Source organism: Penicillium cosmopolitanum (genome assembly GCF_028827165.1).
Source record: "Penicillium cosmopolitanum strain IBT 29677 chromosome Unknown utg000002l:1.0-415252.0:1.0-415526.0, whole genome shotgun sequence".
NCBI classification, from domain to species: Eukaryota; Fungi; Ascomycota; class Eurotiomycetes; order Eurotiales; family Aspergillaceae; genus Penicillium; species Penicillium cosmopolitanum.
This window is the reverse complement of record NW_026622672.1, coordinates 21,246-38,430: the sequence shown is the minus strand read 5'-3', so window position 1 is coordinate 38,430 and position 17,185 is coordinate 21,246. Positions and strand designations below refer to the sequence as shown.

At 47.2% G+C, this 17,185-nt stretch overlaps 5 protein-coding genes across 5 annotated transcripts; 3 read left to right on the top strand and 2 right to left on the bottom strand.

Moving 5' to 3' along the window:
* Positions 1–165: 165 nt before the first annotated feature.
* erb1 (ribosome biogenesis protein ERB1) lies at positions 166–2,494 on the top strand (the record flags this gene model as incomplete). Its single annotated transcript, XM_056624806.1, has 2 exons — positions 166–2,010; positions 2,060–2,494. 2 exons carry the CDS (start codon positions 166–168, stop codon positions 2,492–2,494), a joined length of 2,280 nt encoding a protein of 759 aa, XP_056494671.1.
* Positions 2,495–3,753: 1,259 nt separating this feature from the next.
* Positions 3,754–6,057, bottom strand: N7509_000158 (putative AAA family ATPase/60S ribosome export protein Rix7; the record flags this gene model as incomplete). Its single annotated transcript, XM_056624805.1, has 3 exons — positions 3,754–3,907; positions 3,943–5,912; positions 6,001–6,057. The coding sequence occupies 3 exons, from the start codon at positions 6,055–6,057 to the stop codon at positions 3,754–3,756; spliced, it is 2,181 nt and encodes a 726-aa protein (XP_056494670.1).
* Positions 6,058–6,565: 508 nt separating this feature from the next.
* On the top strand, positions 6,566–7,186 carry N7509_000157 (ESCRT-III subunit protein VPS20; the record flags this gene model as incomplete). Its single annotated transcript, XM_056624804.1, has 2 exons — positions 6,566–6,916; positions 6,986–7,186. The coding sequence occupies 2 exons, from the start codon at positions 6,566–6,568 to the stop codon at positions 7,184–7,186; spliced, it is 552 nt and encodes a 183-aa protein (XP_056494669.1).
* Positions 7,187–7,489: 303 nt separating this feature from the next.
* On the bottom strand, positions 7,490–8,405 carry N7509_000156 (PITH domain-containing protein; the record flags this gene model as incomplete). The annotated part of the gene is made up of 2 exons (XM_056624803.1): positions 7,490–8,184; positions 8,267–8,405. 2 exons carry the CDS (start codon positions 8,403–8,405, stop codon positions 7,490–7,492), a joined length of 834 nt encoding a protein of 277 aa, XP_056494668.1.
* Positions 8,406–15,362: 6,957 nt separating this feature from the next.
* On the top strand, positions 15,363–16,832 carry N7509_000155 (flavin-containing monooxygenase; the record flags this gene model as incomplete). Its single annotated transcript, XM_056624802.1, has 1 exon — positions 15,363–16,832. One exon carries the CDS (start codon positions 15,363–15,365, stop codon positions 16,830–16,832), a length of 1,470 nt encoding a protein of 489 aa, XP_056494667.1.
* Positions 16,833–17,185: the final 353 nt, after the last annotated feature.

Genomic DNA, 17,185 nt, shown 5'->3' with positions numbered 1-17,185 from the left:
TAGGATGGAATGGGATTTGGTCATCGTTTATCGATAAGAAGCGGTCACGGTCCCCCCAGGTCATGTGATGTGGGCGGTGAGGATTGAGTGGACTGGCCCAGCGGAGAAAAAAAAAAAGTTCGCGCGCAAGACAACCCCAAGTTCATTCCAAGTTGTACGCCAACCATGGATGCTCGCAAGGCCTCGAAGAAACGCAAGGCGGTCACTCGCGATGTTGAGGAGGAAGCAGGTGTTTTCTCTGGAGATGAATTGAGTGCCGAGAACCTCGATGGTACCCTTTCCGACAACGCAAACGACCTGTCCGATAGCGAGGATGACGACTCCGAAATTGAACTGATTGATGATTTCAGTGATGAGGATGGTGATGAGGAAGAGGAGGAGGAACTGGATAGTGATGAGATTCCTTCTGATGTCGACGAAGAGCCCAAGAAGCCTGCCGTCAAGGAATGGAAGCCCGAGGAGCCCAATGTTCGCATCGTCAAAGATGCCAATGGCAACGAGCGCTACCTTTACGACGAAATCCACCCGGACGACAACTCGGACTACTCAGACATTGAGGAGAATGCCAACACTATTGGTGATATCCCTCTTTCTTTCTACGACCAGTACCCTCACATCGGTTATGATATCAACGGCAAGAAGATTATGCGTCCTGCCAAGGGCGAGGCGCTCGATGCCTTGCTCGACAGCATTGAGATCCCCAAGGGCTGGACTGGTCTGACGGACCCATCCACCGGAAAGCCCCTGAACCTGAGCCAACAGGAATTGGAGCTGCTGAAGAAGGTGCAGATGAACGAGATCCCTGGCGAGGGCTACGACCAGTACGAACCCTTGGTCGAATATTTCACCAGCCAGCAGGAGATCATGCCCCTCAGCGCTGCCCCGGAGCCCAAGCGTCGCTTTGTCCCGTCTAAGCACGAGCAAAAGCGTGTGATGAAGCTCGTCAAGGCCATCCGCGACGGCCGCATTCAGCCTTGGAAGGCTCCTGAGGACCGTGAGGAGGTGGATGAAAACCTCATCAACTTCGACCTCTGGGCCGACGAGCAAGAGCGTCCGGATCACATCATGCATGTTCCCGCACCTAAGCTTCCACCGCCCGGATATGAGGAGAGTTATCACCCTCCTCCCGAGTATATTCCTGACAGCAAGGAGCGTAAGGCCTGGGAGCAGGCCGACCCCGAGGACCGCGAGAAAGAATTCCTGCCAAACGACTTTGGCTCCCTCCGCAAGGTTCCTGGATACGAGAACTTTGTCCAGGAGAAGTTCGAGCGCTGTCTCGATTTGTACCTTGCGCCCCGTGTTCGACGCAGCAAGCTCAACATCGACCCAGAGAGTTTGCTCCCCAAGCTTCCCAGCCCCGAGGAGCTCAAGCCTTTCCCTACCACATGCGCCACTGTTTTCCGTGGCCACAAGGGTCGTGTTCGCTCACTTAACGTGGATCCTACTGGAATCTGGCTCGCGACTGGTGGCGACGATGGTACCGTCCGTGTTTGGGAGATTCTCACCGGCCGTCAACTGTGGAGTGCTAAGCTCAGCGATGAGGATGCCGTCAATGTTGTCCGCTGGCGTCCCGGCAAGGATGCCGTTGTCCTGGCCGCCGCCTGTGGCGACGACATCTTCCTCTCCGTGCCTCCAATTGCCGACCCCGAGATCGAAAAGGCAAGCTTCGAGGTCCTCGATGCTGGCTGGGGCTACGCAGCCTCCAACCCTACCCCCAACAACCCCGAGGAAAAGAAGAGCGCACCCCCTACTTGGATCCGACCCTCTTCGACCCTCGCAGATGTCGGTGTCTGCGCTGTCATCCCTCTCCGCTACGTCCCCAAGTCGATCTCCTGGCACCGTCGTGGAGACTACTTCGTCAGTGTCTGCTCTGGCGCCTCAACACCCGCCTCCGTCGCGATCTCCATCCACACCCTCTCCAAGCATCTCACCCAATTCCCCTTCCGCCGCCGTCTCAAGGGTGGTGGTCCCCCCTCAAACCGCCCACTTCCACCCCTCCAAGCCAATCCTGTTCGTCGCCAACCAACGCTCCGTCCGTGGCTACGATCTCTCCCGCCAGCTTCTGGTCAAGATCCTCCAACCCGGTGCACGCTGGATCTCCTCCTTCGACATTCACCCGACTTCATCCAGCGCCTCGGGAGGCGACAACATCATCATCGGTTCTTACGATCGCCGTCTGCTCTGGCACGATCTGGACCTCTCGCCACGCCCTTACAAGACCCTCCGCTACCATCGCAAGGCTATTCGTGCCGTCAAGTTCCACCCTGGTGGTCGGTACCCGCTTTTCGCCGATGCCAGTGATGACGGATCGTTGCAGATCTTCCACGGTAGCGTTACGGGTGACATGCTTAGCAATGCTAGTATCGTTCCTCTTAAGGTTCTTAAGGGCCACAAGGTTACTGCTGAGCTGGGTATTCTTGATATTGACTGGCATCCGCGTGAGGCGTGGCTTGTTAGTGCCGGTGCTGATGGAACGTGCCGTTTGTGGATGTAATTATGTTGCAGGTTTTTTGGTCTTTGTTTCTGCATGATACTCTTTCTGGCGTTATTGTATGTGCATAGTATTTTCTGTATAGCCATACTTAAAAGTTGTTACAACATTCATTTGGTCTTGTGTAGAGTTGGACTTGTGTAATGTCACTGGCAGTTGAATAGGCTATGTATTGTATACTAGTAGTAGGATGCGTTCCTTTATTTCCGGCCATGTTTACATTCCCTTCATGGGGCCGCAAGAGTTCCCAAGCTCTTATTGACCGGCCAGGTCTCCGCCTTACCTAGTAACTAAGAGGAATAGATTGGCTACTCTATTCTATCTCAGGTAGGATGTTCTATCAAATGATGCTTATAAAATAGCCTCTGATCTGATTTCTATTCTTTTAGCAAAGGACTTTGTAGACCAGGCTCGACCCTATCATGTCATTTTGAACAACTGCCAGGCTTTTGCAGTTAAACTTTGGACGGCTATTGATGAGTTTGGAATGGGATTGGGGTTTTCCAAATTGGATCGTTATTTAGACCCGAGACCAGGTCACCAAACCTTCCCAACCGGCTATCAAGCGGGTTTCACAGCTAGGGCCATGAGAAGCGAATTCCCGATTTAAGTTGAATAACTTGACCATATGTTTGAAGTTTGCTATCCATCGATCAACCATGGCTATTACTCAAAGTCATGTAAATGCTTTTGCAGAAATCGCCATCTCAGTCGTGGGAGTCGTCCCGCCTCGTCAACCAAATTACGGCCACGATTATCGCGTCAGAAATGGACCAAATTGACAGTTTTCGTTTTGTACCGTGGTATTCCTTCCTCGACACACCGTGGACCTTTCTTTAGGTACAGTAATAGTATATTTACTACTACGAGTAGTAGTAGTACAATTTAGTACTCACAACTTAAGTACTAGCAACATTTCAGCCGAGATCCATGGATGCTGGTGCTGTGTAATCCGAATAACTACTACTAGTACTATATATGTGCCCAGGTGGTACCGACCTCGGGACTCAGAATATCACTGGCACTAGAATACTATTACTAGTATAGGTATAAACTTCATGTTCAAGTAAATTTCGATGCTGACCGTCTATAATCATTCATACATCCATGTAATAACCTTAGAACCCACTTGGGCAAACACATGGAATCATCCATCTATATAAATGTGGTCGTCCCATCAGCCCCAAAAACCTCAGAAAACAAAATAAGAGCTTGGTATAAACTGGAAAAGGCGTGGAACAAAGAAAAGAAACTTGCTGATATCAAATCACACCACCACTCCAATCCCTCCTCAACTTCTCATACTTCTTCATATCAGTAACACTAGGCCTGATAAACGACTTGGCAGCAACAAAGTCCTCCAACTTGATACTATCCCGCCTCTTAATAGCAGAGTAACCAGCCCTCCGCAACAAACTACCCAAATCAGCACCAGAGAGTATCCCTCACACTCCTCCGCAAGCCGACGCATAGACTCATCAAACTCAATCGGCAATTTGCGCACAAGCGTCTGCAGAATATCGACACGCTCAAGTGGCGAGGGCAGGTTGACGAAAAGAAGCGTCTCCAGACGACCCGGTCGAAGCATAGCCGGATCAATGATATCAGGCCGATTGGTCGCGGCAATAACATAAATTCCCTGGCGACTGGATCCGAGTCCATCCAACTCGGTGAGAAGAGTGTTCACGACTCGGGCGGAGGCTTCGGAGAGTGTGTCGTCGCGACGGGGTACGAGGGCATCTAATTCATCGAAGAAAATAACACAGGGTACGGATGAGCGCGCACGAACAAAAACTTGTCGGACTGCACGCTCGGATTCTCCGACAAATTTGTTCAAGAGTTCTGGTCCCTTCACGCTGATGAAGTTTGCGCGGGACTCGTTCGCAACGGCCTTTGCCAGTAATGTCTTACCGCAACCGGGTGGTCCCCAGAGCAAAACACCCGTCGGCGCGGTGATACCCACATTTGCGTAAATGTCTGGGTTCTTAATCGGCTCGACGATAGCGGTGACGAGTTCGTCGCGAATTCCGCCCAGAGCACCGATGTCGGACCATGTTGTGTCGGGGACGGTGGCGAAGCCTTCGCGCTTGGAAGAGGGTTGAATTTTGGGGAGTGCGGTGAAGAAATCCGCGTTTGAGATGGAGATTTCATTCGTTTCTTCGCCGATGGGAGTTTCTTTGGCGTGCGTTATTAGACGGCGGAGTTCGCGGACTTTAGGGCTGATGATATCATCTTGGCCTTCGCCCTCGACTTCCATGTCCATATCCATTTCCATATCCTCACCGCTGTTTGATTTAAGAATTTCCAGGTACCGCTTGATGGCGGCTGCGCCGGCGGTTGAGACGAGATCGTTTAGATCGGCGCCGACGAAGCCAGGAGTTCGCTTAGCTAGTGTTTTCAGGTCGAGATCATCTGCCAGGCGCATCTTTCGCGTTAAAGCGCGCAGGATTTGCTCTCTGACTGGTTCGGAGGGGACTGTCATGTTAATCTCCTTGTCGAAACGACCGCCACGGCGCAAAGCTGCGTCTAGACTGTCGGGTCGGTTGGTTGCGGCGAGAACAATGACTGGCTTGCCGTCTGTCTTTTCGAGAGCGATTTCGTCCATGCAGGTGAGGAGCTGGGCAACAATTCTCTTCTCCATTTCTCTCTGTGCACTCTCACGCTTGGGTGTGATTGCGTCAATCTCGTCAATGAAGATCAGGCAAGGAGCGATTCGTTTGGCCTCGTCGAAATGTTCGCGCAGCGCTTTCTCAGACTCACCCGACATACCGGATACAATCGAGGGCGCCGAGATCGAGATGAACGGCACGCCGAGCTCGGCAGCAAATGCATTGGCAATCATAGTCTTTCCGCATCCCGGCGGACCGTGAAGAAGTACACCGCGCGGCGGTTGCACATTCGATGCTAGGTAAACCTGCGGCCGGGTCATGGGCAGGATAACCAGATCACCCAATTCCTGCACCACATCGTCCAAACCGCCCAAATCCGTAAGACTAACATGAGTAGGCGGGGATCGGTCCACTGCAGCCTCAGCCTTGCGTCTTTTCGAGGAAGATTCCCCGCTGGTTCCTTTTCGTTTGGAGGAAGAGCCTGATTCGGTTTTGCGGGAGGATGTTGTTGTTGCTTTGGGAGTGGCCCATGCACCAACGATGCTCTGGTTGACGCCATTGGCTTCCTTAACAGGTGGTTCCTCAAGCCCTTCAAAGTCCCCCTCGACTGAGTCTGCCTCATCTTCACCGCACAGTCCCTCACTCTTCATGACTTCCAGAACCCGCTCCAGACTGTCCTCCAGCAACTTCTTGGGTTTGCGGTTCAGGCTGGAATTGGACTTTTTGAGCTGTTCGTATATAGCGGGGACTGAAAGGCGAATCCGGGCCTCATCAGGCTGGTCATCGATAATTTTGCGCACGACTTGGTAGACCTATACCGAGTATCAAAGTATTAGCATCGCACCGCACCGCATCGCACTGCACCACAGTCCCCCAATGGCTCAAGTCAAGTCCACTCACCTCACGGTCCAAGCCCTGACTTAAAGTCGGCCGACCTCCACGATTCCTCGGGCCCATCCTGGAATTGGCAAATGTGATATCAACCAACAACTGGTTTAACTGAGAAGAATCTCAAAAAGAAAGAAAAAAAAGGCCCGCGGAGGCCCGCGGCAGAAAAAGACGCCGCCTTCCAAATTACCAGAAATACACAAATACGCGTAATCTAACGGGCGCAATACCAGGCGGTAAACAACGTCATCCGCATTCACACTTACTCATTTACCATCTACGCATTGTCAACTCCCATGGACTACTGCTAGTTCACCATGCGAGATGGGGAATACTAACAGCTCGCATAAAATCTCGTCTCAGGATCGGTGAGTACGGAGTATTCAGATCACCCCATCACTCCCTTTTATATCGCATCTGCAGCTCCCCCATGCACTATGTTTCCCCTCACGAGACCAGTCCAGTCTCCCCGCTATCACCACCACCACCAGCACTCAACCACCAAGACTCGACTCTTCCCGAATATACCCATGAGTGCAGAAAAGCAAAACTTACATATCCCAGCGCAATCCTAGACATGAAAAACCAGCGCGACAAACTCCAACAATACCGCAAACGCATCACAATCCTAACAGACCGCGAAACCGCCATCGCAAAAGAATGTCTCGCACTCAACGACCGCAAAAGAGCCCTCCTCGCTCTACGCCGCAAAAAGTACCAAGAATCACTCCTTGACAAGACAGACGCCCAACTAGCGCAGCTGGAGCAATTAACCGGACAAGTGGAGTTTGCGCTCGTGCAGAAGGATGTCTTGTTTGGGTTGCAGCAGGGTACGCAGGTTTTGAATACTATTCATAAGGAGATGGGGGGTATTGAGGGCGTTGAGAGGTTGATGGGGGAGTCGGAGGAGGCGAGGGCTTATCAGGAGGTGGGTTCCCCATGGATCTGGATCTGGGCTTTTGCGGGGTGATATCTTGTCTTGCTAACGATTTTATAGGAGGTGAGCCAGATGTTGCAGGGTAATCTGTCTACCCAGGATGAAGAAGACGTCGAGGATGAATTGGAGGCGCTTCGGCAGGAAATTGCTGAGCCAGTGCATCTACCTGCTCCTCCTACGAAAGAACCGCCGAAGCGGGAACCTGTGCTCGAGCAGCAGCAAGAGCCGGAGGTGCAGACTCGCACTGCGCTTCCTGCGTGATATTGACGATACATGCATATATACATTTTGCGCTCACGTTGGATAACATACTTACTTTCTTGCGACGCGACTCGCATTCTATTGATTGGAAGCATATTTGATAGGCGTTGGTGGACTTCGTTCTGTTTTGCGCTGCTCTATTCAGTTCATTTTGGAGAAACTTTGTTTGATCATTGCGGTTTTTGCTCGTTAGTCGTTACTCGCATGTAGAATTCATAATACATTTGATGACTTGCATCAAGAAAGAAAGGAGATATTCATAGCGCCTCTATGCCATCATTTTCAACCCCTTGCCTTGTACTCTTACTGACCAGGCATGACTCGACCCCCAACACCACTAACACCAGGGATCGCGACATGGTCATTGGGATTTGCGGCAGCCTCGTACATAACATTAACCGGCTCACGGTTCAAAGCCATGAACTGGCCCTTGAACCCAATGTATCCGATCTTAGTCACGTCCTCGTCACCATCGCTCCAGTTATCTTCGACAAAGATTGTAATTGAAGTGGTGGTATTCCACAGCGCGCGGTTGAGCGGCAATTCGAAGACATCCTCTCCGGGAACGGGTTGTGGGACCTCGATAGTCTGGCAAGGGGAAAGTTCCGAGGCGGTGGAGAAATCGATGTCATCGCGGTTCTTGAATAGCTTCAGAGTCTTTGGGGCGCAGGGTGTAGGTGCGGTGTAGATCAGGAGAGAATGGACTTTGACTTGGCCCGTGAACCTTGGGAGGGAATGTGTTAGTATGCGGATGTGAATTGCTTTTTGCGGCGATGACGATGAGGGGTAAAAAGTGTTGGAGGAGGGGTTGTCGCGGGGCATCGCGTCGCTAGCAAATATAATTGGGGGGGATCGTGGGATGTAAGGAGGGAGGTGAATATCATACGGAATGTACATGAGCAGCTGTTCATCGGCATCGCTCTCAAGCTCTGGGGTATCGTTGAGTCGTTCGGCCCATGTTTTCTTCACGATGGCAGCTCCGCCCTTCGGAGTGGATTCTAAGTAAATGGTTGTCAGCTGGGTATTCTGTGTCACGAGAGTGTTCACAGCGACTGTGTACCGGGTCCAGGGCAGGCGTACCATTGAGGGTATTGATCTGATCAAAGTCGATCTGGGTGTAGAGGAGGGACTGAACGGCGGGGGTGATGTCGTTGGAGTGGTCGTGCTCGGCGTGACAGTGGCCACCGTCACCATGGTCATGATGGTGATGCCCAGACATGATGGGAAGGAAGTGGAAGTGGAAGTTCCCTAGGTAGTAGTTGAACCTGAACTCGAACTTAAAGGGAGGAGGTCAAGTCAGAGTCGAGTGGTACCTGAACTTGAAGCTGCGAGAAAGTTTGTTGCGGGTCTTCTCCGCATCCCGTGACGTCGATCTACCCCACCATACTACAAATATATATATACAAGGTATATTCTATTCTACCAGTAGTATATAGTATTTTACGAGTATGGATTTGTACAACAAATATAGTAGCTACCAGGTTTTATAAGTCGCTATTATTTGCCTGCTTGCCACATGATTCAGCGATATATACAACTACTAACTAGTACAGCCCAGGTATTCCGCAGCTCAATTAATGGTAAACTTCTTCTACCTATCCACAACTTAATACACTTGAACCGATGTACTTCAAGACTTGGAAATAATTGCAATCCGAATAATTTGGAGTTCTGCATGTGTATCTCGCCAATTTAAAAGATTCAAACCAGTTAGCAGCTTCCGCTCTTGAGCATGTACTCAGATACTAGATGTCGACTTCCTAAACTACCAATTGTGACCTCAGTATCATAGTACCATAGTGTCATAATGCCATAATGCCATCCTACCTGTCGATGATAGCACCTTCCATGTCTGCACTCTTTCCCTTTTGGGTATATCGTAGCCATATCCTCGTATCGCCCATCGTCTGGCTTTTCATCTCTTCACCCCCCCCCCCCCCCATTTCTCATTTCTTTCGTTCGTCGGCCGCGTAAGCTTACCCATTATTGACGCCAAATTTGGGAACTTTCATACTGTCTTGCGGCGATGTCCTAGCTCAATCGAGTGAGCGATCTGGCCGACTGAAGTTCTCGGACTTTCTGGGTGTGGTAGAGATTCGACATTTCGGACATCATAGTCAGTTCTCCCCGTTCATCATCTATCCTGATGCTGACATTTTGCTTTCCGGAAAAGTCATCATTTTCAAGACTGTAACCAGAAGATTTAAATTTCTGCAGGACGATGCCATTTCATCGCCTCGCGAGTTTGTCTCGAAAGCTTGCCGGTTTTCCTTTGCTTCAAACCTTGGATTTTGTGGTTGGCATCCGTGCCGGACAGATATTACCAATGCCAATCAACAATGTTCTGATTTAAATTCCTCAAGCATATCTTACACCAATGTCATTGGTGTCCCTCCAGCCGACCACAACGAAGTCTGAACTTTCGACGCCAGAAACCACAGCTTTCCCCACAGACAAATCCCAACTTGCTTGCCTTGCTTGGAGGTCCAGACTAGAAATCTCGAATGCTTCAAGCCATGATATCTGCTGTGAGGGCATGTTGGGGTTTCTGACACCGTTGCAAGAGGATTGGGCTGGATGCTGAAAAATAAGACCGGACCGGAGAAGTCTTTGAGTCATATCTAGAAAATCCAGGAAACGAGTATGTAGTATATCTGCTCCTAGGACCCGCTGCGCATTTTAAGCTGACAATATTCAGCCAGAACAAAATCCCGACCGCGGGTCATAAGTAAGGGTCTCTGAAGATCCAATTTTCTGATTTCAAAATGCCAAAAGTCTACGGCAAAAGGTCATGTCCGGTTACAGAATTATCGCTACAACTATATTCAATCCACACGGTATAGTGCGAAAAATTCTCGGAGAACAATCAAAGCTTTGATTGCACAGATAATAAATAAGCAGTGATGCGGAGCTCGTTCGGGGGATTTATCCAGGACGGAAAATTCAACCTGACAGGCTGGTTTGACCAAAATTGGATCAGATGAGCAGTCATTCGAGGAATTCTTGAGCAAGACATGGCCCTTCAGCTTCGAATCATTCACAGTACTCGTTCCTCTATGAATTTAGCCCAAGCGACCACTTGTTGCACGGATTAGCAGAGATCACCATAGCTTGAACTTCGATAAGCCGCTAGACGCGTCCAACTACAAGGTGTATCTGCGTGATCTTGGATCAAGATCGGGGCTGTGGGACAAGGTGCTCGGAGATCAGCTCATGTCCCCTTCTCGATTGTCAACAATGTGCATACCTTCTCCACGCTTTCCAGACTACGAAGCGAGGCAGCACTACCCATCTTAACAAGACCAAGAAGATCTCACCCGATGCCAACACTACTCACCCCGCAACGTCAGTCGCACCTTTTCAGATGCACAAAATCCGACACTAGTATATCTCCAACGCTTTTATGGCACGCTTCTTTATTGATCTTCTCTCCTGCGGCTTCGGGATGGCGATATAGCGTATCAAACCTGCGACACAGACAAGGCTCGGTTCATCCAGCGAGAAGGTCTGTGAGATATTCGAATTCAGCTCCAAAACGGACAATGATCTCCGACACCGACAAATTGTCAGAATTACGGCAAGCAATTTACAGGATTGTGAAGCAATTTCGCTGGGTTTGCCTGGGGTATTCGCGAAGTTATCTACGACCAATTCCCAGAGATGGCAGATGGCGACCTGTACAAGAATCCTTTTCTCCCCAAACTCAGATTCCACTCGCCGTCAACGATACCGGGACTGCTATTCCACTCGTATCGTCTTTCAAAGTACCTTCCGGCTCATCATTTCCAAAACTAAAGCACGGTTTTCGGCCTCGATACAGCTCTATTCTTGGGTGATTTGCGACCCAGCAATTGACCGTGCCAAGTACCCTATCAATAATGCAGTGGCCCTTGTCATCAGGGCTATCCCAGTCCTCCTCGTTTAATGAAGTAGCAGGAAACACAACTTTCCATCACTCAAGTCCGACAGTTCCTAATCTCGTCTTTAAATGGTTGGCTTCAAACCAGGTTTGGGTCGGCAAGGATATAATTTCCCCAATGTTGAGGGCAATTGATGTATTCTTTCCTGCAACACCCCTTTTCCACCACTCCGCTTGCCCTCCTTGACTAGATATCTTGCGGGCTGTTACTATTATCTGCTAGAATGTAGCAACTCAGACATGTTCACTGTTCAATCATAATCCACATCCTTGTTAAAAGCTTAGATGGTTACAGCAAGTTCAATCAACTATTATGAGAAGTTCGGTCTAATAATTCTTTTTAGCTTCTGAAGCTAGTCGTATCAATTCACCTAACTATGGGATGATCCCGAGCCATGTAAATGGTAACTATCCGACGGACCCCAGGGTTCAGCATATGGTTCATTCTTGAGCGCCTCCCGTTCACTTCATTTGGGCATTAAATACATACCACCATTTGTATTCACCGTGAAAGCATGTTGAAAGCATTTGCGAGGAGAAAATAAGGCTTTTCCGCAATCACTATGGAGCCGACCTGTTGAGTGCGGCTCGGAGAAGCATCAAACACATTTGGACTTTGTTTAAACAAAAGGGTTATAAGAAACTCGGGCTTATGAAATACGCCTTTTATGTCTTGCTATTGATTACCATAATCATACTATTGATGACAGACCCTCACGCCGCATAGCTGTATTTAGTCCAAACCGCTATATATCTTTGGGCGTCGGATAGTATCTTATCATGCATAAGTCCTCTTGAATGTCTCTCCCACTGGCAGTCCCCTGGACAGTAAATTACGTGCCCTTAGTTTTCCACGTAATTATCATTTTTCCATTACACCTTTCTATGCCCAGGTCCGGGTGACTCATGGGAAAAACTAGCAGAATCGACAGAAGGTCTTGTAGATAATATCTGAATATCTGATCAGCTTAGATATAGTTAGGATACCTCTAGCCTATTATTGAAAACACTAAATTAGCAAGACCTATATTAGTGTTTATTTTTCTCTTTTATACCTTAAGTATGGTATTTCTCTAGGCCTTAAAAGTATAATTAAATATACCTCTTTAACGGTTATACTAGATATATTCCTCTTGCTAGGGCCAAATAACGCCTTAATTTTTACCCTATAGTAGTATCTTAGTCTTCTCACGATAGTTATATAGCTAATCAAAGTAGCTACTGCTGTAATAAAAATAAAATTATATATAGAGTAGTAAATTTAGTTATATTAGATATTGTAGTGGGGATTCTGCTCTCAACATCAGAATCATGTGATTAGAGCCTTAGCAATAAGGTGTCGCTTATAGGGAGATATTTAGTTCGCGCGATAGCATTCTAGGAATACACACACCTGTCAAGTGTCACAATTCTGTCTTTTCTGTTCCTGCGGTGGTAGCGGTAACGGTTTACTGCTTATGAAGGCTCGAATGCCTTAGGAGGTTATATCTCAGTGGCCATCGCCTTGACTACTTGCCTGCACACTGCGTGTGTGGTGGTTTTGTCTCTCTGCGATCGACCCGTCTGCTTGACAGACTGCCTACGAGCATTCCCATCTTTCAATATCTTAAAATTAGTTATCCTATTTAATATTCTATTAGCACTATTAGAGTAAGTAATTAGTTCTATTATATCTTTAGAATATAGAGTAGATTACCCTTAATTAAGTAAACATTAGTTAACCTTAAAACCGAGGATAGTATAATTTCCAGGTTATAAGGCAGGGTAGCTAGGGTAGTTTAAATAATTCAAAATACAAGAGAACAGGCTATTAGCACTAAGGTTGGTATTTTATTAGATTAGAAGCTTAATAAAGTCAGAGCATAAGTATAGACTATAAGTTAATTATGCTGTAAATAATTGTTAGGCTTTAATTTGCTTGCTAGGGATATAAAGTTATTAAGTGTAGTAATAATATTATCAACATTATCTGAGGTAGGTCTTCGGACGAACTTATAATATTTCCGATTGATAATAGATAGCCTCTGGTAAGCAATAGAAGATTACCGGAATTATATAATCTCTGAGAGTACAGATTTAATTCTTATGATAGTATCCTTGAACTAGAACGCCGTTGAGGATTACTTTCGCGTCTAGATAGGTAGTGAGAAACTTGGGAGCTAACAAAATAGATAAGGAGTCAGCTACTGTCTGATTATTACTGATAAGAATGTCGAACTCTGCACTGGTGATCTGCATATGGCCATCGCGAGTACAGAATTATGACTTTCTGCCATCTTGCTGGAAGACCAAGTCCCAGCCATGATATGTTGGCAGGCCCAGAGCCGGCAGCATTGTTTAACAGTACGCTGTGAAAGTGCCTCGGTACCAGTGGGCTTTGAACTGTTCTCGAACCGCTCCAGACAGAGCTGGGCAAGATTTGGTCAGGAAAGCAGTACCCGAACGTGAAGGAGTCTGAGGTATTCTTAATTCCTATTCAAAGCAACGATTTTTAGGAAAAGCTTACTTACCGTATCTGATTGATCAATGCCGGCCGATGGCATCGGTCTCCTGGAGGGTTGGCCAGTGGATTTCCTAAAGCCTCGGGAAGATTTGGATTCCACCGCAACAGCATATCATCAAAGTGTAACACAATGGCTATTTCACTTGTTGGCCCTAACTGGGGCTCTTTTTTGACATATAGTTTGTCAAGTATCCCTTTCACTATCCCATAAAATTCCAATTCAGCGAGAAAAAAAACACCCTTTCCCATTTCTCCCGTTCATAACGTTCTAGGCTGTCACTAACCCGTGACTCGGAAGAAAGGTCATCAAGCGCGATGAGAGGGGACACTGCTGCGGACAACGAATTTGATATCATTCTCGGTCGACCAAATGTAGATGATAATACACTTTCCGACAAACAGTGTTCAGTTCTCTATACGATTATACAATAGCTTGAAGGTTATAGGGCGTTTCTTTGACACTTACCGATCCATTAGGATGCAAACATGCCAAACTTTACGTTTATGATCACATTCCCTTTCAGTCGACACTATGGGACACAAGATAAATTTTACCTGCACATGCGGTAACTGTTTTTGGTTCATACCGTAGTAAAGGAACAAGATGATAACGCCTATGCATCCCGTCCAAACACCGAGGTTTCAAATTTAACCGAAACCATGCTGAGATAATGTAATCCCTGGGTCAACAGATTTATTTCCCTGTATTCCTTTGATAGATACGCCTTTGCTAAGAATGTTTTGCCAAGGCTAGGGTACAACTTCTGTTTTTTGGCACCTTGAGGACTTCGATAAAACGAGTATATATTTACATTTTACACGATCTAACTTGTGATTCTGTGTAAAGTTTGGCTCGAAATGGCGTTAATCAAAACACAATAAGAATCTCTTTTCTGGCCCCACCGAGAAGGCCTGAGCGCAGAGTATTCCTTTTGCGGACCATACAAAGTTGAGGGCCGCCGTAAACGCGGATTGTACATGAAATTGACCAGGGTTTATTGCCTAACAGTCAAAGCGGATGGTGCAATACTACATGGGGAGAAGTACACAGTTTGTCCCATAATCTACATTCCTTGCCTGGAAGGCCTTTCAAGACATGGGACATTACCTGATTATCTGGTAAATTCTTTTCAGATTTACACTCCTCTTATTTACATTATAGAAGATTTCTTTTTTCAATTGTGATAGTAACACACAATACAGTTCTTGAATACTCGAAGAAGCTGTATTATAGACATATCAGGGCAGGGCACAATAAACAAAGGAACAGTTAGAGCAGCATCGAGTCCGATTCCTTCCTTTTTTGCGTGACGTGCACCATCAAGTTGGTCGCTTCGCGAGCTAAACGTTACAGTACAATGTTATGTACGATGTCCGATGGAATTGTAGACTAATCTATTACCAACTCAAAAACTTGAGAAGTATTCAGTTCTTACTCAATATTGATACTGCTGATGGTTCTCGAAATGAGCTTAATCTCGATCGGGTGCCCATCTCAACATGTGGCAGCATTTTAACCTCGGGTGGAATTTCAATGCTTTTAGCTCATTACATTTCTAATGTTCAAAGACTGACACTGGCCAACTTTGGGTATTGTAATCGATCACGTTCGGGGATGTTCTAGGTTGAATTCGATACCTCGGCAATTAAGGGATTGAATACAGGGGCAATTTAAACCAGCCGATCTATACCTTCTTCCTCTCGGATTTTTCATCACAACTACTTCTCATAGTTCGGCTGAAGAGCAGAGAACAATGGACGGTTCCGATTTGCATCCAAAACTTGACTTCGATGTCATCATTATTGGTGCGGGAATATCGGGACTTAACACTGCGTATCGCATCCAACACGAACTCCCAAATGATAGTTATGCAATTTTGGAGGGTCGGAATTCCATGGGAGGAACTTGGGATCTTTTCCGATACCCAGGTATCCGATCGGACTCGGACCTCTTCACCTTTGGCTTCTCGTGGTATCCGTGGACCTCTCCAAACCCAATTGCAGAAGCATCAGCCATTAAGGACTACATGACGGATGCCGCTGTCCGATTCGGCATTGACCAGAAAATCCTTTATCAACACAAAGTCAATGTGGTTCACTGGTCCGGAACCAAACACAGGTGGTTTCTTGATATTAGCCACCTTGACAAGTCGAAAACATTTACCGCGCGTTTCATTGTATTTGGTACAGGGTATTATGATTATCGACAGCCTTTACATGCGGAAATCTCAGGCGTGGAAAAATTCAAGGGCATGCTAGTCCACCCTCAATTTTGGCCGCAAGATCTCGATTGCGAGAACAAGCGTGTTGTTGTCATCGGCAGTGGCGCGACGGCAATAACAATTGTCCCAAAACTAGCGGAAACGGCAGGGAAAGTGACATTGCTACAGCGTAGCCCTTCATATATCATGTCAATTCCCAATCGCACTAGCCAAAAGAAGAATTTCTTGATGCGATTGATTCCCAACGCCGCCTCTTTAAAGCTTACACGCTTCCTTAAGCTTCTCACCTCTCGAATCTTTTTCCTTTTTTGTCGCGCTTTTCCCGGCGTGGCCGAGCGAATGCTCCGTCGTGGTACCATACGACAGTTACCAGCAGACATTCCGTACAATCCCCACTTCAAACCAAGGTATAAACCTTGGGATCAAAGGTTGTGTGTTTGTCCTAACGGGGATTTTTACAAGAGCCTGCACACTGGGAAAGTGGAGATCAAGACGGACACAATCAAACAAGTCACAGAGTCTGGTATTGAACTGAGCTCCGGAGAAGTCTTACATGCGGACATAATCATCACCGCGACAGGGCTCAAGTTACAATTCGCTGGTGGAATTCCGATATTTATTGACGGCAAAAACTACCACCTCCACGACAAATTCATGTGGAAAGGAATGATGATGGAGGACCTTCCTAATGCCGCCCTCGTGATAGGATACACAAATATTTCTTGGACATTAGGTGCTGATGTGACTGGTATATTTGTATGCCGTCTCCTGAAGCATCTACAGAGAAAGAAATATTCAACTGTCATTCCACGAGTGCCAGAAACGATGCATTTGAAACCGCAGAAGATGCTTGATTTGAATTCGACCTACATCTCCAAGGCTGAGAATGACCTGCCCAGAACGGCTAATACTGGGCCATGGCAGCCTAGAAAGAACTACTTTTGGGACCTTATCAGCGCAAAGTATGGCCGGATAGAAGAATCATTAGAGCTCATACCTTGAGTATTTTTATCCCGAAAGAGGCTAAGGCTCATACGGGGATAAACGGAGGCTATATTGGTAGCGCCTTACATGCCAGTACATCTGGACATAGTTATTTCGTTTCCTTGCGTTGACATGTAAGAAGGCAATAATCAAGTCAACTCATGGGGGGTGCCATGCAGATGGTATGATGAACATATGTCTATATTGCAAGAATTTCATACTTCTTTTTCTAAACAATTTGTTTTATATTTCTGGTATCTGAAGATTGTTTCAGCTCGTTGCTATGAAATGCCGCCAATCTTCATCAGTCTCGTGAAAATGAACAATTTATGTCGGCATTTCTCAGATTGCATTCCAGGAATAAATCGTCC